This window comes from Pocillopora verrucosa, chromosome 11 (assembly GCF_036669915.1).
Source record: "Pocillopora verrucosa isolate sample1 chromosome 11, ASM3666991v2, whole genome shotgun sequence".
NCBI lineage: Eukaryota > Metazoa > Cnidaria > Anthozoa > Scleractinia > Pocilloporidae > Pocillopora > Pocillopora verrucosa.
The window spans coordinates 20,963,602-20,991,460 of NC_089322.1; the positions used below are offsets into that span (position 1 = coordinate 20,963,602).

A 27,859-nucleotide genomic window follows, 5' to 3' on the forward strand; every position below is an offset into this window, starting at 1 on the left:
TGGTTTTATGCTGAAGACTGTGTTTTTCAAAATAGGAGTTTTTCTACTTTGCAGAGGCCTATTATTCAGGTTATCTGAGGGTATCTTGGCAAAGATCATACTGACAAAGCTTTGTTTCCGACACTATGTAACAAATATATTTTGAAAGAAGTTATTGACACATAGTTACACATTGTAAAGTTTTGTGTCATGCAATCTTTTCCGGAGTATTTCTTGAGATCAGGAATGTCAGTTGGGTCTGATGCTTATCAATTGAATACCTGTCCAAATTCGACTAGATTCCACTCGTGATTTTGGAAAATTGAACAATCTTTATGATCTCTGATCACGCGATGAAGTTTTGCAAACGGACACCAATCACGAATTTTCAAACAAACGTGTTTGATTTTTAGGATAAAGTGTTTGGATTTGCGAACGAAGCAAGCGCAGTACAACTAACTGAGATGGCTCTCGCCAGAGTTAATAGACTGTGGCTCGATAAAGTTGTCGATAAATCGAAGCAGGTTCAGTGGTGAGTTTTACGCGTTTTACATATTGGATTAATTTTTAAACCATTCAAAGTTCGTGGAAGCCATTGAAAATTAGGATGGCATGGCGCTTTCGCTTTTGTCAACTTTAACAGCTTTCTGATCAGACATTTACTTTTGGATTTTGTAGGATTTACGACGTAATCTTCAGCCCCAATGGATCATATATCCTTGCTGCTGCTGGAAACTTAATCTTGGTAATTCATGTTGTTACAAACGAATCAGATGATTTCTTTTTAAGCCGTCTTCTTATGTTTTGTTTACAAACGAGAATGGTTTGTTTGGCGAAGTGTTGCCATTTGTCAACTGCATGTCATGACTAAACTAAATGGTTTCAAACGGCTCTCACGACATCTTTCACCACGAGTTTGAAATACAGTGTGATTATAGCCTAAATGTTTTTAATTATTCCTTGAACTAAGGGCCGGTATGTTGAGGCTCTTTTACAGAAAATGTTCAAAAGTATACAGAATTATCAAAAGGAAAAATTTTGTTATAGGGCGATATGACTTACGTTAACTTGGATTATGCAATTTTCGGTTGTGGGTTACCTCAAATCCAGCAAACAAGATTTAAAATGAAATGGTAGGTTCAAATAACACGCACTTTATTGTCCACAAGTATAAATTGCTTTAAGGGGGTAAAGGTTAATCTTTCAAGCTATTATTTCACGTTCCTGAGGTATGTGTGTTCATTTAGGGACTCAGGCATTTATCCGGTTTTCTTTCTTATTCTTTTTCGATCTTGATGCGATTACGAGCAAAATTTGGACAAAGTTGGTGCTTCCGATGAAAAAAAAACATCAACAAATCAGGCTCGATTTGATTTTTTGAAATGCTAGCATAGAAGACTAATTTATGAAAAATGAGTCAAAACCGATCGTCTTTTTTTTTTCATTCAGTCACCTTATTCCTGGCTAAAAACATGCCGCGCTTTGAACCAAGCTCCGGAAATATCTATCGCAGGAAAAACAAATATTTATTAAGGATATATTTCCCATAATGCGCTGATCTAATGGACATTACAAGCTGTCCATGGCTCCGATCGCTTTCATTTCAACCGAACTTCTTTCTCTATAGAAGTCGAATTCGAACGTTTGATCTTCACGTTCGAAGGAATTTATCGCCAAAAACGTTTCCATGGCAGCAACGTTTTTTTGCCTTCGGCCTTCGGAGCAGGGTCAATCAGAACCGGAAATTCTTTTGAAATTTTTTACACTCGATGCTCCTTGGAGTAATAAGTTGATTGCATTTCACACATTTACACATTATGGTAATAGTTGTTTCTTCCGTTCAGTAATATCACAAATTTCACTCACACTTCACTAATTATTCATGAAAATGGGCGCGACCGTTTTTTCTGTTTGTTTGTTTTTATTTTGCTTTGTATTGCCTTTTTTTAAGTAATCATCTCTTTATTGGTTTCATTCGAGACATGCGCATGTCACAATAAAAGAAGACCGAAACGTTCAGAGAGAGAGAGAGAGACACTCAGCCACTAGATAGCGACCAAAAACCGATGATTAATTTATTCTCATTATAGATTTACCGAAGAATTTGATGATGTAAGGAGAATTTACTTATTAGTCACTTGTAGGAGTTTAACGCTTTATTCGCATTTGATTTTATTCGAAAAGGAACAATTGTTATTGATCACCTGGGGGGAGGGGGTGGGGTCGTAGGATTTTGGGGGAGATCACATGGTTTTTAGGGGTTACGAAGTGGGGATCAGTCAGCGCCATAGGGTTATGGAAATTGACTGCCAATGAGGGGGGAGGGAGGGTCATTAATATACTACACTTCTACTACCACAAAATTTATCCTATCCCCCCATAAGGCTGTGTAACAATCTTAAGATCTCCCTCTACATTGGCAGTTCATTGGTATGACAGTCAGTTCTCTATGGTCCCCCCTTAATACTCTGTTGGCGAAGACTGATCCCCCAACACCCTCCGTTTCCCCTGAAAACCATGTGTCCTACCCAAACCTTCCCCCTCCCTCCCTCCCCCCCACCGTACAAGGTGATAACTAATGACTGATGTCTCATGTTTGGAACTGTCGACCACACAGAACATCAATTGTAAGTTTTTGAGTCATGAACAATGAATGAGAAATTTTCAAGGGTGCGTGATTTATAGACCCCTTCACTTTCATCACCTTGGTAATCTGTTTTACCTCTCGACTGTTTTAACTTCAAATCTCATTATCTCGCCTTAAGCGCAAAAACTGGACTAATGCCTGCATCCTTTCTATTTTTAGGTATACGATACAGCCGAGGGCGTGCTGCTTGATATGTTAAAAGGACACAGAGATACAGTGTATTGCCTGGCCTACGAAAGTTCTGGTAAGATATATCCACAAATGTCTCTGACTGACTGATTCAGTTCTAAACTGACGGGGACGGGGGTTGGCATGGTTGGAGGTTCTCCAAATCCACGCCTGTCTGTCTGTAGACTTAACCTTTAAAATCCATACTAATCCATTCAAAATACCTGATCTTCAAGTCTACAGAACAGGCGAGATTTTCTTAAATTCTCGCGCATGTGCTTTTTGAGCGAGCGTGAAACACAAGACACGCACGAGAGGATCCACTTTTCGCACTCGCATCGCGCTTGCATTCGCTCGACTTTAAAAAAAAGTGGGAAATAGCGTTTCTTTTGCAGGCTACGATAAAAAAGATAAAAATTACAGATAGAATGTGCTACACATCGCCTAAGCTTATTTCGGTTTCCATAGCATGAAGAAAGTAGGCGAATCGCATCCAGTTCCCACCGGATGGGACGTTTGTCCATCACTGGTTTCAACGAATTATTTGGCAGTTTCCGTGAGGGTTTATTAATATTCATTTATAAACTCCTGAGTGGGAAAATCCGGCCCGCTTACCACAAGACTACAGTTTTACGAGATGTTTTAGGAGTGGAGAATTCCATAATAAACCAAATTTTCTCGGCTAAATGGGATATTGTAATTACTACCATTTTTGATAGGTATTGGGATTCGCTGCGCGCGCTGCGGGCTCCGCTATAGTGTAATACGCAGTTTTGGAAAAAAAGTTGATATGGACTTCATTTACGAACCATTCTCGATACAAGGGAATCATCTACACCATCGAATTTGTCAATGGAATCCATGCAATGAGCGCCGATCAATATCGGTAAAGTCCTGGCTTCTTAGTATGTTTCATTACTGTTTAACAACATAGCCAAGAAAGAAAACAGATGCTTACTTGCTAACAAAGTCATTTGAGTGAGTAAACTGGCAGCACAGAATCAACTTTTCCAATTCAATGATCAACCATGCAAACATACATTTTTCTCACTGACGAGGGGCTAAAGCTCAGAACGATAGCTTTAGAAACTCTCACGATGGTCAATTTACATTTTCAACTCAGGTTATAAAACTGAATTATCGCGGGCACCCTTCACCACCCCCCACCCCCCACCCCCCCTCACCGGCGCAGCACCACAGTTTCTCTTGAAACTTACTCCCTTCAGCCATCTATATAAACATACCGAGGACGTCGCCAGAAGCTCTCCGCTCGATCCCATATCACCCAAAGTTTTTATGTACAGCATTGAGGAAATCTTAGAACATGAAAGAAAGGTACTCACTTATTACAGGAGATACAGGATTTGTAGGTTAGCCATAAAGCCCGACAAAACCTTGGCAGAATCTTCCATGAGGCTCTTCAGCATTACCATTTATCGGTCAGCAAGTCTACCTTGGAGTTGAAGGACATTTGCATGCTTCAGTTTATCAACAAATACCTGCTTAATATGAGCACGATACGAAAATCCATGACAAACAGTAGCCACTTGTTTCACTACAATAGTCACATCGACTATCAATATAGATGCAGTCTGCTGAAAATAACTAGTATTGACTCTGTAGGAGGTTCCTCACCCCATCATGCGCCAGACTATAGAGTTAAGCTGCGTAAACCGAAACCCAAGTGCATGTGTAATAACTGTCAAGGCGGGGAGTCTGTGAATTTCACCTTTACCGCGTGCAATGTTATGTGCCCTTGCGTGCGCAGTAAGTGCAGTTTTCTTAGATTGAACCGATACTATTTTTTCTCATATCTATGGGATACCAAGAATGATGCTGACTTTTTTCCTCTACATTAATAACAAGCACATGACATCATTAAGTTAAATAAAATACTTATTTGTCATTGACCGCTTGGGGGGTCCGTAGAGGAAAAGACTGTGCCAAAGGTCTTCAGCACAGACCCACATAATACATAACACTTGACCCAGATATACGGCAAAAGAACCATATTCAAGCTATTTGACTGATTGCGTTTCTCAAAATCCCATTAACAATCCCCAATATTTACGCTAAAAAAGGACACGATAGAAACAGGAAAGAACGTCTCTTTAGTCCCTCAACTACAAACAACTTGGAATCCCATGATACTCTGCGAGCAGCAGCATTCTCTTTTTCATCCCATGGTTCTTTGCGGAAATGAAAAATTTTATGTTTTTCTTCGTGGAAAATGAGAGCGTTACCAACATGGGTCGATAAAGTCCACGACAAGGACAGAGTTGAGCAGTGGTAAGAATTACTACATCTGCATACATCGTTCTTTTATTCTGTGCCAATTCTGATCGAGAATATTTTCACATGGCAGCATTTACGACCTTGCATTCAAACCCGATGGAAGTCAACTCATCGTTGCCGCTGGAAACCGTGTTTTGGTAATCTACGTCTTCTGATTTGAAATTAATCTCGATTCTGAATATTTTCGTGACGTTTGCGGAAATTCTTCTTAGGTTTACGATACAAACGATGGGACACTCATTCAGCCCCTCAAAGGTCACAAAGAAACCGTGTATTGTGTTGCATACTCCAGAGATGGTATGTTTGATGTTTGTTTTGCAATTCGATCGCCAAAATAGCCACATTATTTAGAGAAAAAAAATTTTTTTTTTTTTTGATAAAAACTACAGAAGTATGGTGTAGGGAAATTTAGGATTATCCATCCAAAATAGCAATAATAAGTTAAGACGATTAGATGTAAAAAGCGTAAATCCAAGCTATAGCTATATATACGTATTTTTTATATATTTTTTAATAAATTACATGTGCTATTGTAGATGCTGAATTTCTCTATCACATTTCGACCATATTTCAGAAAAAATAGCGGATAGTATGAAACAGTGTTCATTTCCCTAACAATTCATTTGTGCACAAATAGTATGTACATCAGACACCAGATACCAGACACCCCTTTATCTTTAACATCAGTAAAGTATTCTCTTGCCCTTGAACACTTTGATACAAGGTATAGCTTTGATCCTTAAGGTAGAAATTATACTATACTTGTGAAAAAATATACAAGGAACACAAGATATGTAAATTTGTCTTAATAAATAGTGAGAGGCTTTGTGTTTGTAAATTGTCCAAATAACATTTGCATTGAGAGCAGTAAAGCATTTTTTCTGTCAAGTAATCATGTTTTGCTCCGATCTTCTCCCAACACTTGGGGTAAGACTTTTGGAAGCAGTTTAATCTTTCTAATAGTTCAATCTTGCTGTCAAGAATGACTGTTATTTCTTTCACATATCTCGCCACTTCCTCTTGAGCTTGTGATTGGATAATGGTATGTTGAAAAGGTGTGCATTCTCATGAGCTAGGATTCTGCCAGGTTGTACTGGAAAAGAAACCTTCAGCTCTTCATTTCAAATTATACCAAAAAAGAAACTTAAAAGCAATCAATTCCTTCTTTGCCCAAAAAGCCACAGGAACCTAGGGTTGCTGCTAGCAGTATTTGCTAATTAAAAAAGTGGTAATCACCCGATAGATTTTTGGCCAGTGAGTTTGCTCTGTGAAGCACAACTGGCACTTCTGAGGTTACACACTAACATTCAAAATCAAATACTAATTTCGAGCTACCTTTCATGAAATTTCAGCTAGCAGTCTAATTTCTAAACCACTACGCTGGAAACCCTAAAGTTTTGCTGAGGTCAAGTTGACTGTTGATAGCCATTGTCCTGGAATACATCATAACACTTTTGTTTCATTGTTACAGGAAAAAGATTTGCATCTGGAGGAGCTGACAAAAGTGTTATAATCTGGACATCAAAATTAGAGGGTATTCTTAAATATACGTAAGTGGTCATTGTCACTTCTGATCAGTGTTATCGTTAAGAGCCTAAACATCAACTGAGCAGGTACCCACCAGAAGTCATGACAAGGATAGAGTCTACTGATATAAATGACTATGTTCAATCTTGGCTTACTTTTTTGTGTGTATGCTTGTGTACCTGTGCTCTCTCACAGTCCACTGCTTCCTGTCCTCAGCAAAGCACTGACTGACAACCTTCCAAATTCTCTTTCTTGTATGGGAAAGGGGAGAGAGAGAGGGGACTAGTGTAGAGAGCTCAAATAATGATGTTCTCCTTGATTGGTTATTAAACCCTTTAACTCCCAGAAGTGATTTACATGTAACTTCTCCTAGTGATATCTGGACATTATCCAGCAAACAGGTGATGGGAATACTCAAACTTATCAGATAGAAGTTGTTATCTTGATCTAAAACCAAATTCTTGTAACTTCTCTACAAGGAAATATGTAGCAGCTAGAGGGGAGAATTAACAATCAGATCTTGGGAGTTTAAGAGTTAACTCGTGACTGAGCAAGGGACTTTAACATTTTAATGTCGTATGTTCTCCTGTGTCTCACCTGTAGCTGTCTGATATAAATTAAGTGGCTATAGTTATTTATTTTCCGACTGTCTAAATGAAAAGAACACAGTTATGTTACACTGAGAGGCTGAGACTGTAAACTAGAGATTTAAATTCTAGCTATCAATAGTTAAATGGTGTGAAATATTTCAGACATAATGACTCTATCCAGTGCCTTGCCTACAATCCCCTCACACAGCAACTTGCAAGCTGTACAACAAATGATTTTGGTAAGTATAGAATTTTAGTAAAATTTATATTCAAATGCTTATAGAACTGTTAAATGTTACTTTGGATATCAAACTATCCTTCTTTTTACCATCTTCTTGTTACTAATTTACAAGGAAACTTTAACTAATTTACAAGCAGCTACAGTACTGCTCATGTATACGTTAACTGTGCAGAAAAATTTCATATGCTCTGATGCAGGATAGTCAGATGCGTATATATGATTTTTTGTGTGTACGGTTGAAGAGAGAATTAATAATCGGATCTTGGGAGTTAAAAAGTCAAAATGAAGCATTTTTTACTATATCTATGGGGTCAGAATAGATCAATTTTAAATTAGGAAAAAGTGGGTGGCTGTAATTGGTTTTACATTTTGACTTAATAATGTTCATTATCAGGTCTGTGGTCTCCAGAACAAAAGTCTGTTCAGAAGCACAAAGTTCCCTCTAGAGTGACTGCCTGTAGGTGAGTGGTAACCATAGTTGATCTACAAACTTACAGAAAGATTGTAATCCTCTACTGGGTGAAAACAGTAACCATGCATGGAAATTAATGATAAACACAGAAAATCCTTTGGCAGACTAGAATATTTCAAACCAAACTTATATATTATTAGGAATTAAAAGTTGCAAATAATGCACTGTTTTCAGTTGGACAAATGATGGGCAATACTTGGCTCTTGGTCTTTTCAACGGATTTGTCAGCATAAGAAACAAGGTAAGCATTTCTTACTGTGTTTGATTACTTCAGATTTCTTCTTGTAAAATACTTCAAGTGATGTGTTAACTAAGTTATTTAATAACAGAGAGATGCTGGTGTTTGTCTGGTGGGTACAGAGTGTTAGTACATGCACAAAGCTTGCCATCATGTCAGCATATAATGTGTTTTAGTGCAGGATGGTGTGGTAGATTTTCTTGGAACTTTAGAGTGTTTCCATCACACCCATTCCCCTTTTTATTGTTAACTCAAAAAGACAGATGTCTAAATGTCTTTATAAGGGGAATCATTGCCGTGTTATTGGGTTTGTTAGCTATTAGAGCTTTTCACTGTCCAAAGGATGGCTCCCCTTGCTAAAGCCCTGTTAATTCCCAGAAAAGCCACTGTCCATTTTGGCTTTATGCAGTTTCTGAAAAATAAGTCATGATGATAATTTGATTTTACTGTCACAATGATTGTAATTTTACCTTTGACCAGGGTGGAGAAGAAAAAGTGAAGATTGAGAGGCCTGGTGGATCTCCTGTCTGGACACTGAGCTGGAATCCATCCAAGTAAGTAGAACTCCAATCTTATGACATTTTGAAATATTACTATTCAATTTTCCTACTCTAAGAGCACAAGGTTATCCATAGAACTGTTACTGAATCTTCGATGCTCATCACTTCTGCTAATAACTGAGTAAGGATGTATATGTTTTTTATTCTATAAATAGAGAAGAACCTTATGACATTCTAGCTGTTGGTGATTGGTCTCAGAAGCTGTCTTTTTATCAGCTCAGTGGAAAACAGGTACTAGTTAACCCTTTAACTCCCAAGATCTCATTAGTAATTCTCCTTACTGTTTGCCATTCAGTTCTTGTTGAGTAAGTGTGGAGAATTTGTTATTAGATCAACTTATAATCCCATAATTGGTATTTTTCTTTATTCTCATCACTTTTCTGCTTGATATTATGTTGTTGTTGTCTTGGTCACTCATGAGAGTTCACGGGTTAATTGTCAGCTTGTCATCACCTTGCAGTACATTCTCTGGCAAGATCACTAGTGTTTACCATTAAAAGATTCAGTGATCTTCAAAACCATTCTTTTAATGCGATTGACAAAATAACAGTTATTGTACTAAAAAAAAAGGGAAATTATTATTATAATAGAATGAATGCATTTTAATTTCCATTAACCAGTAGGGAGCAGTTGTAAGGATTGCATTTTGTTTTGTTGAAGGTTGGAAAGGATCGTTATCTTGGATATGACCCATGCTGTCTAAGCTTTTTCTCTAAGGGTGAATACCTTATTATTGGAGGATCTGACAAAAAAGTGAGTTTAAACATAGAAATTTTTTATCAAATGATATTCATAATTAAAGTCTCCAAAGGAATTAAATTAACAGCCATTACAGATGATCAAAATTGGAAAAAAATTCTGTCTTTAGTAATGCCAATGGACTATGAAAAAGGTGATCTCTTTCAGAAAGTAATCCTTTCAGATTGTAACAGTATAGAGCTTTTTTGTGCATGCGATAAGACACCATACAAAATCATATAATTTTTAATTGAAACTAAAGGAAGAGTCTGTTGACTCCTGCTGAATTGACTGTATATCTAGCTTATTGATATCAGAGTTTTTCATTCTTTTGATACACCAATGTGGCTGGTGCAATGTCATGTGAAAATGTTTTGTACACGAGCAAAATACTTAGTACTGTACTTTAACAAGTCTTTTATTATGTGGTTTACTTTTTGTTTTTTTTTAGTGCACTCTTCACACAAAAGAAGGAGTGGCTTTGACATCTGTGGGAGAACAGCAAAGTTGGGTTTGGTGCTGCAGAGTAAGACCAGATTCCAACTATGTGGTAAGAGAGATTTGAGTTGTGAAAAGAAATTTTGATTTTGAGAAATGGTGGGTCAAAAAGATGGAGAATAAGCTGGCAACGCACATTGATATCACTCACACTTTGATGGAACCTTTCAATACATCATCAGGATGGGGTTGTTCCCCTGAAACTTTGGCAAATAAAGATAAGATCAGCCGACCAAGTTGACAAATATTTTAATTGACACATTTATTTGTTTATTTTGTATTATCTACTGAGTTGATAAGGTAAATTGGCCACTGTTGGGGGTTTCAAAGCTGACATTTCAAGTGTTAGCCCTTCTTCAGGACCATGACAAGGGGCTAATGCTTCAAAACATCAGCTTAGAAACGCTTAAGGGTGGCCAATTTACATCATCAACTCAGTTGATAATACCAAATTACTTTAATTTTTATACTCTCTCATCAACCCCGTGCCACAGTTTCTTTGGAACCTTACCCCCTTTACTCTTTTATTAGTTGTCATAGGTCTATTGTAATGCTCAATGCATCACAGAACTATGAATCTTGTTGTTGAAAATTATCATTTGGGAAGTCAGACTACAAATCATATCAGTGATTTCAGCAAATGACTTGTTCTAAGGCAAAAGGAGAATCTTGTTAGGAACAAGGTATTTGAGTCAACATGGACCTTAAATTAGCCATTGTTTCTTTTTGACATTGTAGGCACTGGGATGTCAAGATGGAACAATAGCATATTATCAACTGATCTTCAGTACTGTCCATGGCTTGTACAAAGACAGGTGAGTGTCAATTACAACTGTTACAGTTATGTAGTAGAAACTAATAAGTAGGAGAACAAGAGAGAGATTTACTAGGCATTTTGTTAACTGTATTCCATGTTAATGACCCAGTTTTGACAAGTATACATTGTGGGCAGCATTGGCCATCAGCGGCCATTAACTTTATGTTTATTATTCCACAAGCTTTGGGAAAACAATGCAAGCCTCAGTCTCCTGAAAACCATAACAAAAATGGAGGCACGCAATGTATACTGGCCAATACTGGGTCTTAAAGCCCAACAACTGTATTAAAATACAATGACTTTAATTATGGTTGACCAGAAAGAGCAAAGTTGCTGTGAGGGGGGGTGATCAGTTTTGTAAAGCACACATACAGTTCACTAAATCTCTCAGATTATTAGGTTTTAAAGAATGCCATCATTGCAAGTGATGCTCAGAAAGTGACTGTCAGTCTCTTACTTCTTACATGTATAATGCAGTTATTGCACAAATGCTAAAAGTCAGTCATACTCAAATCTTACAGCAAGAATGAGAACCAACAATAAATTTAACCCCAACCATTTTTGTAGTGGGTGAGCTTGCTTACCACTGTGTAATCAGAATTGAAGAATTCCTAAAATCTGTTACTTTGATCAATACAGTCAAATTAAGCCTCTAAGGTATTCTTTATAAGATGTTTTTTCTGTGTCCTATGGACTTGGAATGAGTAATTATAATAAAAATAGCTAAATTAAATAATTTATGATGATATTGATATGCATATATAGGTTGTGATTATTTACAGTTTAACAATATTTGAAACGAATTACTTCTTTGACATGGACAGATATGCCTTCAGAGACAACATGACAGATGTTATTATACAGCATTTGATAACAGAGCAGAAAGGTGGGTGAAGGATTGATTAAACAAATTTGAAAATTAAGAGATTACATTTTGGGGGGAAAAAATGATAAATGCCCTCATTGTAGTATAATGAGGGCAGGTTTTTCCTGGAAATTTCTTTGTAGCCCTAAAAAGTTAACTTAAAGTTTACCTAAAAGTTTGTTTTTTTGTCACTTTTTTTCTTTTATTGGTTGGCACTAAAATTTTTAACTCAAAATTGTACAATTTCATAAGCCTTAACCTTCACATGTGACTGTGATCAATATATGTGCAATGATCTCTTTTTCCACAGTTCGTATCAAGTGTCGAGACTTAGTCAAGAAGATTGCTATCTACCGACACAGACTTGCTGTAAGTATATTTCAGTTTACCACTCTAGTGGGAGATGCATCCCCGTCTAGGCAGGAGTAGTGATACTATTAGTCACTTAAAAAATGACTATTGATGGATGATGGGTTCTCTTTGTTTCAACTGCCTTAGGTGCAACTGCCTGACAAAATAGTTATTTATGAATTGAACACAGATGACATCTCTGATATGCATTATAAAGTCAAGGTAGGTTAAACTCTTCTGCCATGCTAATATTCATTGAATTCTGATAAAAGATTAGACCAGAGTACCACTATATGGATTCACAGATCAGAGTTATTAGACGTGCTCTTCTGCTTAGTCAAGATTACACATTGGCAATGATACTGTCTTCAATTCTGTTCACATGCCATTTTCCTCACGTAGCTGAGTTTTCAAATGTCTGTACTTGAGCTGAAAAGTCAGAGAACTAAAATATTTGTCCAAAATGTTGTTAGTCACACTTACCAGGACTCTGAAGTAACAGGGAAACTGAACAGACCTTAGAATAGGATAAATGTGTTTTATTTTGCATCACTTTTAACACATTGACTCCACAGTAGAAAACACGATAACAGAAAATTGCCTTCTCACATACCGAATTAGGTCTTCCTGTTTTATTTCATAACTTCAAGTGTATTTTTCAATTTAGGAAAAGATTGAGCGCAAGTTTGAATGCAACCTGCTTGTTGCCTGCTCCAATCACATCATTCTTTGCCAGGTAGAAAAATATATAAGCTTAATTTAACAAGTATCCACTTATTGCCAAAACCAACATTGATTTTATACTGTAAATGGGCTTTAATAGGGAGGACCAGTCAATCATGAAGTGCTTGTGTAAGCATCTTGGTGTGGGATGTGTGCTGAAGGATAAGGATCTTTGATAATGAATGGCTCTTCTGCAAAGTCAGAGGTTTCCTCTTTCCTCCAAAGTCAGAGGTTTCCTCTTCCGTCTGGAGCCCCTACCAAAAAAAGGATATCGAATCCTTGGAAAAAGTCCAAAGAAGGGCATCTCGGTTGGCATTAAAGCAAAAACGCGGAGAAATGAGCTATGAAGACCGCTGCCACCTACTGAATTGGCAAACTTTGGAGAAACGAAGAGAGTTTTTATCTCTGATCCAGTGCTACAAGATAGTTCTGGAAATAGATAGTCTTCACTTTTCGGACTTTTTTGAACTTACTAAATGTAATCGAACTAGAGCCAATCACGATTATAAGCTCTACGTAAAAATAGCTATCGTAAATTGCTACAAATTTTCTTTTTTTGTACGGATCGTTAATATGTGGAATAATTTGCCTAAAGATATTGTACACGCAGGATCATTGACTTTATTTCGTAACAGACTAAAGATTTACATGAATATTGATTGAGATGATGGTAAACAGTTTTTAATTATCTGTATATAATGTTTTGATCTTTTTATTCGGGGAATCTTTTATATAGGGTTAACCTCTAGAATATCCCCTTTCGAGAGATACTTTTACAATTTTTATTTTCCTTCTCTTGAATAAAGTATTGTATTGTATTGTATTGTATTGTATTGCAAAAGATCCAAGACAAAAATTTGTATTTTTTTCAAATTTCTAACATAGTGGTAAAATAAAAGGGAAAATTCATATATTTTCTTAAATTCTCAGGAGAGAAGACTCCAATGCTTAGCATTTACTGGGATCAAAGAGAGGCAAGCTTGATAATTTTTTGTAGACAATATCACCATTTTTACTTTAAGTATTAATTAAAACATGCTTTGTATGAGTAAGGGCATGAGCTTTGCATATATAATACATGGCAGTGATTGCCATTGAATGGCACCTGTCTTTTGCTGGAAAATGTAATTTGGCTGAATAAATGACTATTATGTGGACATTTTTCAATAACCAAAAAATAGTTTTTAACCACTGTTAAGTCCTAACAATGCAAATGTGTTTGCCAGTGAAAATAGTACGTAAACATGACTTTAAATTATTGGTGTCATATAAAGTTGTGTGATAATTGCACTTATTTCATTCATTTTTGTATTAATTGTAGGGAGTGGGTGATGGATTCACTGATACGTTACATCAAAGTGATTGGTGGTCCATCAGGACGAGAGGGTCTCCTTGTTGGCTTAAAAAATGGCCAGGTACAATAATCATAGAGCTGTAATGATGTTGTTGTTGTACAATAATGTACATGAAAAAATTAGGTGCTTCTGATTGACTGAAAACAAGTGCATTCTCTTGTGACACGAGTGCAAAGTTTGTAACACGAGTGCAAATAAAAAAATAGCACACTTGCTTTCAAAATTTTGTCTGTCTTGACTTTCTGTGATGTTTCTTCATATACATAATTAGCAAGTAATAACAGGATTTCTCCTGTAATTTGGTGTAATAAGCAATTGTAAATTTATCTAAGACTATAAATTGCATTTGCCCTACAGGCTCATGCAATTTTGTTGTCTCTGAAAAAATTTACTCATGTTTATCATTGCCAAATTGCACTCGAAATCATGTTATTACCTATACTAATAAGGTGTAATTGGTGGCTGTTTGCATTTAATGGTTGAACTGTGTATGTTTTATGACTGTTGTACTCTTCAGAGATGCAATGTCCTTAACATTAGCTCTTTGACATCAACAGGTAAGCAGACTTGAGATGATGACTCTTAGACAGTTTGTTATAACTGTTTTAATTTTTTTGCCAGATCATGAAAATATTTATCAACAATCCATTCCCCCTGTTGCTGTTGAAACAAGAGACAAGTGTTCGCTGTCTGGATTTAAGTTCAAGGTGAGTTGCAGAAACAAAGAGTATCCTTGATTGTAACCTTATATATAGTCTCAAGAGACGTATAGCATAAATCTTATCTAACTAGACCATGAATTAGTTTCTATATTTATTTATTGTTGTAAACTCTCCATCTCATATCCTTGTTGCTCTGCTTTTTAGTCGAACCAAGTTAGCTGTGGTAGATGAAAACAGTACCTGTCTTGTGTATAGTCTCAATAACAATGAGCTGCTCTTCCAGGTAAAATAATCTACCCAAAGTCTTAATTGACAATTGTAATTTCATGGCCAGGAAAAGCCTTAAATTTAGCTTCTCCTTTTTAACTGGATAGAAATGTAGCAAGTCTAAGGTTTTCTCAGTGTGCTGGTGAGAAAGAACAGTCCAATGTTGCTCGCCTAAGGAATCACATTTTTTCCTGGTTAATCTGACCTTGTGAATTTATGAGGTCAGGAGAAACATCTGTACAACTTTGTTCACTGATTTAAAGTATTTGATGTCTTTCTCTTTCAGGAGCCAAATGCTAACAGTGTTGCTTGGAATACCCACAATGAGGTAATTCATGGTAAATTTAAAAAAAGGCTGTGATTTGAGACATTCTTTAGCCTGACAGAGGATGCTGTGGGTAATATCACACCATCCAAATACAGTACAGTTTCCATATCACATGGCATGAGGTTTTGTAAAACTACATGTAGTATGTACAGTATAAAGAAGAAACAGCAGTTGGCAAAACTCTATGTTCTCTCTTCAAGGCTTTGCCAGCTCAGTCAGTTGTCAATTCAAGATTCAGTAGAGAGTGCTATGAAGAAAAAACCTCACACTCAACCCTGTCTTTTCACAGTTTTCACATTCAAGAGAATATTTTGGATAAATGACATACATCAGAACACTTGTTTTGACCTTCGCTGTTTGTGAATTTTTTTCCTTTCCTTTTTTTCCAGGACATGCTGTGTTTTTCTGGTGGTGGTATGCTGAACATCAAGGCCAGTAACTTTCCTGTACACCAACAAAAACTACAGGTTTGTCAAATATTCCAGAAGACCTTCCTTTTCATTGCACTGTTCCTAAAAAGCACATGCATCAGTCTATTTGTTTTACAGGTTTGTGATTGTAATTTCAAATTGTCCAAAAATTGTTCAGTGCTCTTTTTCCATTGAAATCACTTCTGTGTGAATTTTTATTCACTGGCTAGGGTTTTGTTGTTGGTTTTACTGGATCTAAGATCTTCTGTCTTCATGTGTACACCATGTCTGCAGTTGAAGTGCCACAGGTAAGGTGTAGTGAAATATAACAATGGTTATTGTCAATAGAATGTGCCCTTCCATAACTATTTCCTTCATTAAAACCCTTGAAACAGTTCTAAAAAACCTCTAACGGCAGAACTCTTTTCAATACTTCAATTATATTCACTTTGAAAAGTAACGAGGGAGCTTCTTAATGGAAAAACTTATTTTCCAAGCAACGTTTTCAAAGAGAACCACCAAAGCCAGGTTTTGAGCAAATTAAAGAAATAAACTGTTGGATGAGCTTGTGTTATTGATTGCACCAGTAAGATTGATATCTAGATACTATGGGTTAATGTTAAATTTATTTCTCTCTTTGCTTAAGTCTGCTCCAATGTATCAGTACTTGGAAAAGAAATTATACAGGTAATCTCAAAAATTTTTAAAACTTATTTTATTAAAATTTCAGTGATGCTTACTCACTTAAAGGATCTTTTTGTTTATTTTATGATTTGCAAAAATTAAGTTACCACTTTTAGAACCTTAAAGCTGGTTTTTTACTCATGGGTATGTGAGCGAGTAATGTGGAGATTTGATAAGCAAAATTTTGTGGCTTTAGTACAACCTTGGGAGTCTGGGGATGAGGATCACAGATTGATTTGGGTGAAGTCAAGTGGAGATGGCTCAGTTCTGTCAACCACAGGATCATTGGCTAATAAAGAATAATGGTCCATGCTTAGCGTGTGTATATTGAGTTATGGATGCATATGGGAATGTCGGAGAGTGCAAGGGAAGCGTAAGAGTTGCTTGTATTCTACACAGGATATTCACAAATTCACCATTGTCTTTCTTTACACATTAACAGAGATGCATACAAAGTTGCCTGCCTTGGCGTGACTGAGGGAGACTGGAGAGCACTAGCCATGGAAGCCATGGAGGTGAATTACATGTATATGACACTGATCTATTTAATACTTACCCAAGGTGTAATGGGAACTTTCCCCAAGAGTCAAGTGAGTGGAAGCAAGTATCGACCTTTGAAGAGATGTTACAATCAACTGTAAATTTTGCTTGTGGTGGGAAGTGCAATATTTTGCCATTAACTACTTATATAATTACGTTGTCTCATTTTGGTGAAAAGAAATTCATTAATGTGTTTGATGATCTTTTTAGGGCCTGGATTTTGATACAGCTAAAAAGGTATTGTGTACAATGTTGTGTGCCAAGTACTTACTTTGGCTGTTGATTTCCAGCAAATTTGCTAGAAGTGTGAAATTTAGAAAGGTGGTAAACTCAAGAACTAAACAATTGTGAATTATTCTGTAGCAGCAGGCAGAGATGATTGTCAGTTGAATTTATTTTCTAACATTTTTCAGGCCTTCATCAGAGTGCGGGACTTGAGGTACTTGGAGTTAATCCACAACATTGAGGTTAGTTATTCGGTAATTTTATGATAAATATTTGGGTCAGATTATGAAATACATAAAATTTACTTGTGATTGTTGTGTTTGTTCAACAGGAACGTAAAAAGAAAGGAGAGACAGATGAGCAGGCTTTCCTAGCAGATGTTTATGCCTATCAGGTCAGTAGTTAGATTAATCTAACCCTTTACACAGTAACATCAGAGTGCAAGTTCTCCACACTGTTCTCTTTACATTTCCTGATACTTACAAGGAGAATTTGTCTAACAATCAAGAGCTTCCTGATTTCGCGATCATTTCCTTTCTTCTTATGACGTTAATATTTGATTCAGGGGTAAACTGTTGGGAGAAATTAGATGCTTATCACTCTAAGGGGTCAAACGACCCCACAAGCTTTATAGTTCTAATAATTAACGTTTTAGAATAAAGGATTTGATTGATTGATTGATTGAAAGGGTTAATCTCTATGATTGTAAGATTTTAATGTTGCTCTGTATGTGCTCAAGAATGGATCAGAGACAATGTCAAGATTTGGCAATAACCATGATGAAAAACACAAGCGTCAGGCAATAATTGTATTACAGCTGCCATCGCTACAGCGTCACCTCCTCGGTGACATGCAAACATTTTTTATTTAATAAAGACGACGTCATGTGTGCATTTATCGTTTGGCTTGTTGCATTTGAGAACCAACCAAATGTGTACCTGTTACATAAACCTCTCTACTTCAGCTTTGAGCAGTTCTAGTATCCAAGTGCACGGCTTAAAGAAACCGTGAATTTTCATCTTAACTTTGTGGAAGCATCTCTTAGACTCTGTCTTCCCTTCTCACCCAAATTAAGTACTGTGGATGTCATGCCATTTTCCATATTATTTGCTCTCCAATATTTATAACATTATATTTTTAATTGACGAAATCTCTAACCTTTCATTTTAGGGAAAATTTCATGATGCTGGAAAGCTATACAAGAAGACTGGACATGATGAGAAGGTTTTTATTTAATTAAATTATATATTTATTGTTAAACGATCGAGTATACATCTTTTGAAAGTGGAGGGGTAACAAGCAATCTTATACTAGCTATCTTTATGACTCTCGAGATCTGATTATTAACTAATACTTTCCAGGCGATGGAGATGTTCACTGACCTAAGGCAGTTTGAATATGCCAAGGACTTCATCGGCGGCAGTGATCCTAAGAATGTGAAACAGCTAATCAGGAAACAAGCTGAGTGGTGTGAAACAACAAATGACCCCAAAGCTGCTGTGTGAGTTTTAACAGAATGTGGAAAATGTAGAATTTTCTCGCAGTAGTAAATATCAAAGAGACAAGAGCTCGTAGAGTTCAAATGTTATTGCTTTTTTCCCCAAGGTTATGATGTTATTTTTAACAAATTCAAAACCACCATTCAAGGTGACTTCTCAAAAGTCTTAGGCCTTTTTTTTTTTTCTTCAGGAAAGCACCACATTCAGTTCTTTGCGTTAAATTTTCTGCTCCAGAGAAGAGCTAAAGTTAACATGGCCACAGTCGTGCTAGCTTCTATGAAAGATGTGATTTTTCTTTCTCTTTGTCTCATTTCAGGGACATGTTTATTGCTGCTGGCGAAAACCTCAAAGCTATTGAAATTATTGGACAACATGGATGGGTCGAGAAGTTAGTTTTAATTCTTTGCTAAGGAACAGCCTTAATGGTTTTATTTGTCGAGTTTTGTCTTACAAGTGATTACTGATGCGTCTGTGAAAGAAAGTACGCGCGTTTTCTCAGATTTGTGTCACCTATGCTTTGTAGGTTACTTGAACTTGGAAGAAATATGAACAAAGCAGACACCGAGGGAATAAGACAGTGTGCTCATTTCTTCAAACAAATGGATCAGGTATTGTAAAGATATGTCACTAGATCATGCTTTAGCAAGAGGACAGGCAGCCAATGTGCTAAATTTATTACCGTTTTAGCAAACTCTCATGGGTGAGGCGATGGTGATCAGATTATTTTGGACTAATTTAGCCAACCCTCCCTTAAAGAATTCCTACTGTCAGACTACGCTTTACTATCGTTTTCGCAAACGCCCAGGGGTGAGGGAAGGGTGATCAGGTTATTTGAGGCTAATTAGCACACCCCTTCCCTATTTTTAAACCACTTGCAGGAAAAATATCTTTTTATCATCAACGTCGTCCCCCAAAGCACTTCCTCTATGTAATGTTAATTATTTTTGTACTATGTAGCACGGGTATGCGTCAGAAATGTTTATGAAGATTGGTGACATCAAATCACTGTTGGAACTTCACGTGGATACAAAACATTGGGATGAGGTAGGACAAAGTACATATCTTGTGAAAGTAATCAGCTGTAGCTTTCAGATCGGAAAGCACAATACGGAAAAGTAAAAATTTTGTTTTCTTGTTACCTGTCGATTCCGATTTATTACTCCAAACAATTGCGTTAAGTCAGTTGCAGCTGTTACTCCACCATTTTTTGAAAAAAATTACGTCAACGACGTCTTGTCAGCCAGGAACAGTTTATGTTCCTTTGAAGTATCAGCTGGGGGAACACTTTTTAAAGGAAGACTAGCTATTCACAAGTCTGATGTTATGATTTGTGAAACCAGTCAATTTTATGTGTGGAAGAGGAATGCTGTTGCATCAGTAAGGCATCAGCACAGAATCTACTGCTGTATACTAATCATAGTAGGACTTAAAATTCAGAGCTGTATTAATTCTATTAAGGTGTCCTTTGCCTGTTTAAAAGAAAAGCAAAGGAACTTTTCCAAATACATTATTGTGAAATGGTGTGTGAACTGGAAGGCGTGAAGTTGGAGTGATGAACAAATTGGAATCCTTGATGTGCGCGGACAAGTGACACGTAGCGAGCTGGGTTACGCGAGTTAACTGACAACACTGATTCTGTTCGATGTAATTTTTTTTTCAGGCGTTTGAACTTGCGGAAAAACATCCAGAATTTAAGGTCGGCCACAGTACCTTTTTTCATTAATATTCATGTTTGATATATTTCCATTCAGTTAAGCTATGAAGGTCGCAAATGTTATGAGATGTAAGGTTCTCTCCCAAATGTAAATCTTATTCCAAGGAACTAGCACTATTGTGTTCATATGAAAGTCTGTTAATGTCTGTTTGGTAACTAGAGAGTTATATGATTATGGTGAAACGTATAAGTACTTATCTTTTGCCTTTTCCAGGATGATGTATTTGTTCCGTATGCAAACTGGTTGGCAGAAAATGACCGATTTGATGAAGCTCAGGAAGGTAAGAGGCCCTTTCGTGGATAACATGTTTTTATTATTTTAACAATCGCCTGCTCATTGGACTAAAGCACCGGCTGAATCTTTTTCTATCGTTGTGATTTCTCAGCTTTCCACAAAGCCGGGCGGAGGGATCAAGCGGTCAAAGTACTGGAACAGTTGTGTCACAACGCTGTCGTAGAACACAGGTTAGTTTTGTGGTTTACGTGACAGAGTATCGTGTGACTTGTGTCTCTTGAGTCACAAGTGTAGTTGAGCACTGGTGGGTGCGTTTGTGAGTGACATTTTGTTGTTATTATGCAATCTATGAGAATGTTGTGTGACATTTGCGTCTCGCTATTCACAGGTATCACGATGCTGGATACTACTTCTGGAAGCTGTCAGTGCAATGTTTGGACCTGGTCGGTGGTGAAGGTACCTTAAAATCAAACAAGCCAGCAATTTTTAATCGAACATAGAGTGTGATCCAGTATTGCCTCGCTCTTGCTCTCATTTGCTCAATACCGATTGGTCTCCAAAACTCGCGCCAACCAATCAGAAGAAGAATTAAGACCAATCGCAACTTGGTCACCCGCGTTTTCCCGCGCATCAGGTCCCATTGGCCCCTTGTGGTATTTTTTTCTGTTGCGACTACTTTGGTTTTTAGTTTTACAACACGCATTCGAAATGCTCTCCAATCAATCAGATTGGCGGAATAAAGTGTGACCGTTAGCTAGGATGCAGTCGTTGGAAAGCATATGTAACCAAAGATAAATGAGAAAATTTACAACAGGTATTTTAAAAACAAACGCATTTTCACCCAACGTAAGCACGCTTATCTAGCTTTTACCAGGCTCTCTCGGTCCTTGGAAAAGGTGGTAAAAAAAGGCTACATTTCGATTGTTCCCGTTCCCTCTGACAGAGACTGACATAGGTTAACACTGTTATGATGAATTCAATAATTTCCTTTCCTTCTTCTATTTTAACTGACCCATTTATCTATTTCCCACAGAAAATTCCCAGGGTGAACCTGATTATGAAATGTTGGACAAATTTCACGAGTACCAGGAGAAAGCAGAGATTTATCATCTATATCACTCTATTCAAAGATACACTGTAAGACTTTGTTGTTAATTTTTGATGCTCTAAACGCCCCCTGTAAGGACACCGCAGTGATCAATTACTCGAGGGAATCTAACCCAGAATTATTTTCGTTTGCCTTTAGGATGAACCATTTACTTCCCATCTTCCAGAGACACTTTTCAACATCGCTCGTTATTTGCTACATATGCTGGTGAAAGAAATCCCACCAGGAGTGTCAAGAGTGTATCCTTTGACGTAGAAAACAGTTGAACTAAACAAGCTTGCTTTGTGAGCGCTGTTCAAAATGTGAATTACATCTACGCTTGTGCAAAAAAAGCGACAACGACGGAAATATTAATACTGTTTGATACACACGCGTCTTTCGTTGCAGTGTACACGTTGATATGAGAGAAATCTACTTGTTGCATCCGCAGTAAAATTTATTGAGTGAAATATAGACCTTAATTCTTGTGTAGTTCGACGTTATTCGCTCTCGCCAAACAAAGCAAGAATTTAGGGGCGTATAAAATGGCACGTACAGCTTACGACAAGCTACAGGTGAGTTACTTCAGCGGTTCGAGAAAGTTGCAAATTATATTCCAGTGGCAACTTTCCGAGGTATTTACGGGAAAACATATGAACTTAGTGACGGCTTAGCTCAATGTCGAGTCTCTGTAGCCCAGTTGTAGTGCCCCGGAGCGCGGAAACTTTTTCTTTCTCTTTCATTCTCCCTACGTACTTTATATAGCTAGGCTTTATCTCAACTTTTGCTTTATTTTGTTTTCTCTATGCAGTCATTGAAGATTCCTCTGCGTTTTCAAGAATCTATTGACCTGGGAAGTGTAACCATTCGCTCGAAACCCTTCCACGACAACGAGGTAAATGATCACACTGTCCAAAACCTGTTTCACACAAATCACAGTCATCGTCATCAGGTTTTTTAGCCCGTGAAGAAAACCTCTTTTTTTCATTTTCCTCTGTAGGAACTTCTTCCCCTGTGTTACCGCTGTTCCACCACGAATCCACTTTTGAACAACAAAGGAAACCAGTGTATTAACTGTGGGCAGCCATTTGTGTATTCATTTTCGTCTTTCGGTAAGATTTTATTCCAGGTACTATTAGGGAATGGTCATTGTTTATCCCCAGGGGAGGGGGGTCAAAGGATTTTGGTAATGTCACGATTAAATTTACCTAACCTCCCCATAGGCTCTTTTATATTCTTATTATCCCCTTCACACCCTACCTCAGTGGCAGTTAATTGGCAGTCAATTTTTTATGGACCCCCCTCGTTGGCACCGACTGATCCCCCTTCCGCTCCCCCTTGAAAACCATGTGATCCCTCCAAATTGCCATCCCCCCCGTGGTAATTAATGACTAGTCCATTCGCAGTCGTAACTTTATTATAACTGGAACAGTTGGTCACATTTGGTCAAACCGTTCCTCATGGGTTAATTACGAAGGCATGAATGGGTTATCAAGTGCAATGCAGGGTTTGCGTCTTAAACTCTCACCTCAGGTTTGATCACGTGGTTTCATTTTGAGTGGCTACATGGTAATTAATGCTTTTTATTGAATTCAACGCCTAATTTTTTTTTTCTCTTGCTTGTAGAAGTGCTCCCGCTGGTCGAGTTTGTGTTGGAAGATGGCATCAGGTAATGTGGCTTGGCGGGGAAAAGTGTAGCGCTGCGATGCGAGCAGCCAAGCACGCGAAATACGAGTCGGCGGGTGGAATAAACAGTGACGAATCGTTCCTTTCATATATTTTGCAAGTTAAGAAACCGAAGTCGCATAGAGTTGAGACTCCAATGATACTCAGAGCGATACCACCCAGGTACCAGTTGGGCGTTTTTTCCGCCCGAATCACAAAGCTATTAGGAACTTACAAAGCCTGGAGAAAGCACAAAATAATAATGCTAGAAAACATTGCAATCGAAAATCCAACACGGCAAGCATGTTACCTTCCAAATTTTGTCCAAAAGAGAATTTGTCCACAGAGAATTTGAGCATAAGAAACTGTGTGCAGATTTGTTGTTCTCCTTCCCCACTCAACGTTTCAAATGGACTGTGGTCTCTCAGTGTGGGTTTTTTTTTTAATTTTCTTTTTGGTTTTTTCGAAGTAATGAGGATGCTTTAAAACTGATCGAGGCGGAACCACCCAAGAGCAAAGAAAAGAAGCGCTCAAACTGGCAGGAAAGAGATATGGGAGGTATCCTTTGCACTGTAGTAGAGATGATTTTCTAATCCCTGTAATCTTAGCGCATTAAACCCTAAGAGTGATTGGTTTCCAATTTCTCCTTAAAGTACCATCCTTGAATCAAATGTTAAGGTCATGAGAATAAAGGAAATGATCGCCAACCTAAGAAACTATAATGGTTAAACAAATTCTTCTTGTCATTATCAAAAGAAATTTATAGAGAACAGAATGGAGAATCTGGATACTGATGTTAGGGTGTAAAGGGAAAGACCCAAATTAAAAAGTGGTTCATAGCTCTGACTAACGATGAAATTCCTTCCATATCAAACCTCACATAGTCCTTATTTGTCTAATAATAGAATTCTAAAATATCAATTTTGCACCGCACTATACTTTTGATTTTTCAGGCTGTACTCAGCCAGAGGTTTTGTTTCTTTATTCACCAAATCCTGAGTAATGAATAGGTAAACACTGCTCTCAATTCTTGCTTTGAAACATTTCCTTGACAACAAACCAGACTTTCAGTCCCTGCAGTTCACAGATGAAACCCCCGAAGAGGAAGAAGAGGATCCGTTTACAGCTAAGCTGATGAGTTTTGAGGTGAGCAGATGTTTTCATCTGAGATTTGAGTTGTGCGACCGGTTGCGAGCGCGAGAGGAACGCACAAGGGCGACCACAAGCGCGAGAAAAAATTGTGCTTGCGCAATGTAAGTTCGCGTCATACGTAAGCCGCGATGCCATTTAAACAAGTGATTTCGCTGCAGTCCATTTGAAACGCGCTCAAAGATTTCTTCTTTTGTCGCGGCGTGTGAAAGTATAAATGTATCGTTAATACGATGAGTTCGCGTCTAATGTTAATGAAAGCCGCGGATTATTTTCCTTGTGTAAGTGACCCCTTTGTGTGTTTACCTCTTCCCTTTTTCATATAGTTTAATGTATTTACTGCAACCTCATAATTTTTGGTCGTTTATGAATTTAATTACTCGGAATAACGAGGGGAAAGTGGAAAAAACTCTCCTCCAGTGAAGATAGGAGCATAAAAAATTCTTCCGTGATGAAAGAAAAAGTAAAAATATATAAACAGCTGTTATCGAGGAAGTCATGCGTAGTTGAAAACCGTATTTTGAACTTAAATAATTTATATCTATGACAGGATAGACCTGGAATTCGCAAAAGTTTTAATTTTTTCTGGAAAAGAAAACTGTTTTCATTGAGCAAATAAAACTGGATAGCTGTTCAGCGGAAGATACACTGGCTGGGAATGCAACAACCTGTCTGAAGTGTCTCAGTAGCCCGACTAAACGCCCGGCTTATTGTTGCCCCAATACGGAAGAAAAAATGTAATAAATGTAAATAAGGCGAAATCGCTGCGATTCTATTTATATCTCTATGGAAAAGGGCCGTGAATATTCATTTTATTGATTCACTTGGACGAAATGTGCCGGGGCACTTGACGAAAAGTAGACGCCAAGCTTTGCTATGTTGATTCATTAAATCACACAATTTTCCCAACTATATGTTACTAAATTTATGGCTCCAATGAATCAGATTTTGTCTGAATTGTCTGCTGCAAGTTGGGCAAGCTGAGCGGCCTTTTGTGATCCTGAAACTATCTTTTATCATTTATCATGCAAATATCTTGAGAGGAGAATTAAGGAAGGCCGTCTCAATTGTTTTTGTCGACCATCTGGTGAAAATTTCATTTTAATGACTTTTTTTCCAATTGATGGCTAACCTAGAAAACTTCACAAATTTAGACAAAAGAATGGAAAGTATACATACAGGAAACTAGTTTAATTTCTTGAAGAAAATTAAGGTCTGAGGAAATTCACATGCTCACTTCTTTCTTCAGTTATTTTGGTCCTATTCAATTTCATTTTCTTAGAAATAGAAACAATTGCAACTTCCTGTTATTTTGGAGTAATTTATCAATGCAGTAATGGTAGGTTTTCTTTGATAATCATCTCTTTTCACCTAAAATTCTGAAAGCTTCTCTTGCTCTTCAGAATTTCCTTTCACTATTTTGTAACTGTATACCATCTGTCTGTAAAGAAAATTTATGTCTACTTAAAATTGTTACCGCCCACAGCAAGGTGGATCTGAGTTCGTCCCAGTCCGCGTAGGTCGCTCAACTTTACAGGCCATGAACAGCCGCGAGGTGCTCATAAAGAAGTGGCCTAGTCCTCTAAAATACCAATATTACCGATCACTTCTCCCCGATGTCTCCATTACACTTTGTTCGTCGTGTAATCGGGTAAGTCAGAGTTTTCTACGTCAGGTTTTTGTTCATTTTAGTGCAGCGGGTCGAGTGATAAATTACGAGTGGTAAATCTCCCTATGAAAACCATGCCATCCCCAAAATCTTCTGAATTCCTTTCCCCCCCGTCAATAAATAGTGACTAGTTCCTCATCCTCACCGGCTTGAATAAATGCTCGCCGGACTAAGTTGGCCAAAGTAGTCTATAGACACTCCCAATTAATGTTTTCTTCCAATCTTTTTCAGTTATTCCACACAGACGATTACGAGCTTTTGGTTTTACAGAAAAATTGCTGTCCGTTCTGCCGCAAACCAGCTGATCATCTGTAGCGCTAATTTCGACTTTCTACACTGAGCCCGCGGGCTTTGATCATCACAGTTACTTAGCAAAATGGCATGCTGTCATTTCATCACTCTCTCGTTCGTAACAGTGTTATTTTTAGACTCAATGTCGAGATATGAAGTTTGCCTTTGCGTTTTAAGAATTTTCGTCGAAATGGATTTCAATACAATAATCCACTTTTTTCCCCAACAGGAGAATTTTCACCTTACAGCCACGTTCATCTTGATCAGTGAAAATTTGTTTATACAGTTCGTTTATACAGTTTGTATATAGCTTTGCTTGTTATTTCGTTCTAATGTAAATATCATGCTTTTTCCAAAGAGACCTGAGCTGAAAGTAAATTAATTACAGCACGGAAACCTCATTAAAAGCTGCTTACAGAAGAACAATTGTGTTTCACTCACGAATGATTGCAAAACTTTATAGAGAAGGACCTGGGAATTAGGGGTATAGTGCAAGGTTGTAACCTTCCACTACCTCCCACAATATTTTAGGATCAGTGTCAGTATCTAAGCAACAGCGTACCTACCCCTCCCTAGACCCAACATTAATACTAATTCGTGATCAGTTGGCCGTTGTTGGGCCAGGAGAGGGGTAGGTGCGCAGTTGCGCAGATTGATATTGATGCATATTTTGCAGTGTTGATCCTCACATTTATGTCGGGTGATGATTACTTTGTGATGCGAGAATCCTTTAAACTTTATTTAAACATTTCATCGTTCCCGTTCATGTACACAGGTGAACTTTGGTCACCGAGGAATACAAACTGGTGTTGTTGTTATGGAGGCAGGCAAACGTCACACTTGCGCTACAACACCAGTCGATCTGTTGATCGTCATTTGCTGCCAATAAAACACCTGCTGCAACAGAATAAGTAGAGAATCTAACCACTAGTACAAAAACGAGTTTCGTTGACTCTTGATCCTATAATACGTAGATTAAGCCAAGCCGGAGAGCGGAACTCCATATAGTTCATTGTACTGCCCTTCACTTTATTGGAATACCTCCCACGCTGCCTGTGAGTTTACTCACGGGAATTTAGAGATCAGTCATTGTGTATGGGGAGGTGGAGTAAGGAGCCAAGGATATTTAGTAGTAAGAGGGATGAGGGGCTTTTGTATTTTGAAATATGGAGTTTCTCACCTTTTTGGTTCAATGAACAATGAAAGAGAACGTGACAGGTTACTGATGCTTGATGGCCGGGGGGTTACCACATTGAGCAACTTGAATAATTCGGCTGGAGTAGGAGTGTAAAGGGAGGTTATTCCTCACGGCCGGATTTCCTTCACGCCCATCTTAACTTACCATACGAGTAGTAGTTTACCACGATGCT

At 37.6% G+C, this 27,859-nt stretch overlaps 1 protein-coding gene across 2 annotated transcripts; it reads left to right on the forward strand.

Annotated features, from left to right (window-relative positions):
* Positions 1-218: 218 nt before the first annotated feature.
* On the forward strand, positions 219-26,916 carry LOC131787834 (intraflagellar transport protein 122 homolog). 2 transcript variants are annotated; one of them, XM_059104895.2, is made up of 47 exons: positions 219-511; positions 658-724; positions 2,786-2,870; positions 6,561-6,639; positions 7,369-7,445; positions 7,842-7,908; positions 8,094-8,160; positions 8,638-8,711; positions 8,873-8,948; positions 9,378-9,470; positions 9,907-10,005; positions 10,692-10,768; positions 11,595-11,656; positions 11,946-12,004; positions 12,134-12,208; positions 12,654-12,722; positions 13,640-13,683; positions 14,031-14,124; positions 14,686-14,771; positions 14,931-15,009; positions 15,280-15,321; positions 15,711-15,788; positions 15,962-16,039; positions 16,378-16,418; positions 16,858-16,930; positions 17,166-17,192; positions 17,369-17,422; positions 17,512-17,574; positions 18,351-18,404; positions 18,542-18,681; positions 18,996-19,067; positions 19,203-19,287; positions 19,637-19,723; positions 20,340-20,375; positions 20,608-20,674; positions 20,780-20,858; positions 21,017-21,084; positions 21,662-21,765; positions 21,875-21,975; positions 22,209-22,290; positions 22,527-22,610; positions 22,716-22,827; positions 23,342-23,384; positions 23,850-23,938; positions 24,444-24,526; positions 26,016-26,180; positions 26,430-26,916. In XM_059104895.2, exons 1-47 carry the CDS (start codon positions 444-446, stop codon positions 26,511-26,513), a joined length of 3,588 nt encoding a protein of 1,195 aa, XP_058960878.1. In that variant the 5' UTR covers positions 219-443; the 3' UTR covers positions 26,514-26,916. The 2 variants fall into 2 exon arrangements, with proteins under 2 accessions (XP_058960878.1, XP_058960879.1); XM_059104896.2 differs by lacking the exons at positions 219-511; positions 658-724; positions 2,786-2,870 and adding exons at positions 4,660-5,083; positions 5,160-5,226; positions 5,302-5,386.
* The last annotated feature ends 943 nt before the right edge of the window (positions 26,917-27,859 follow it).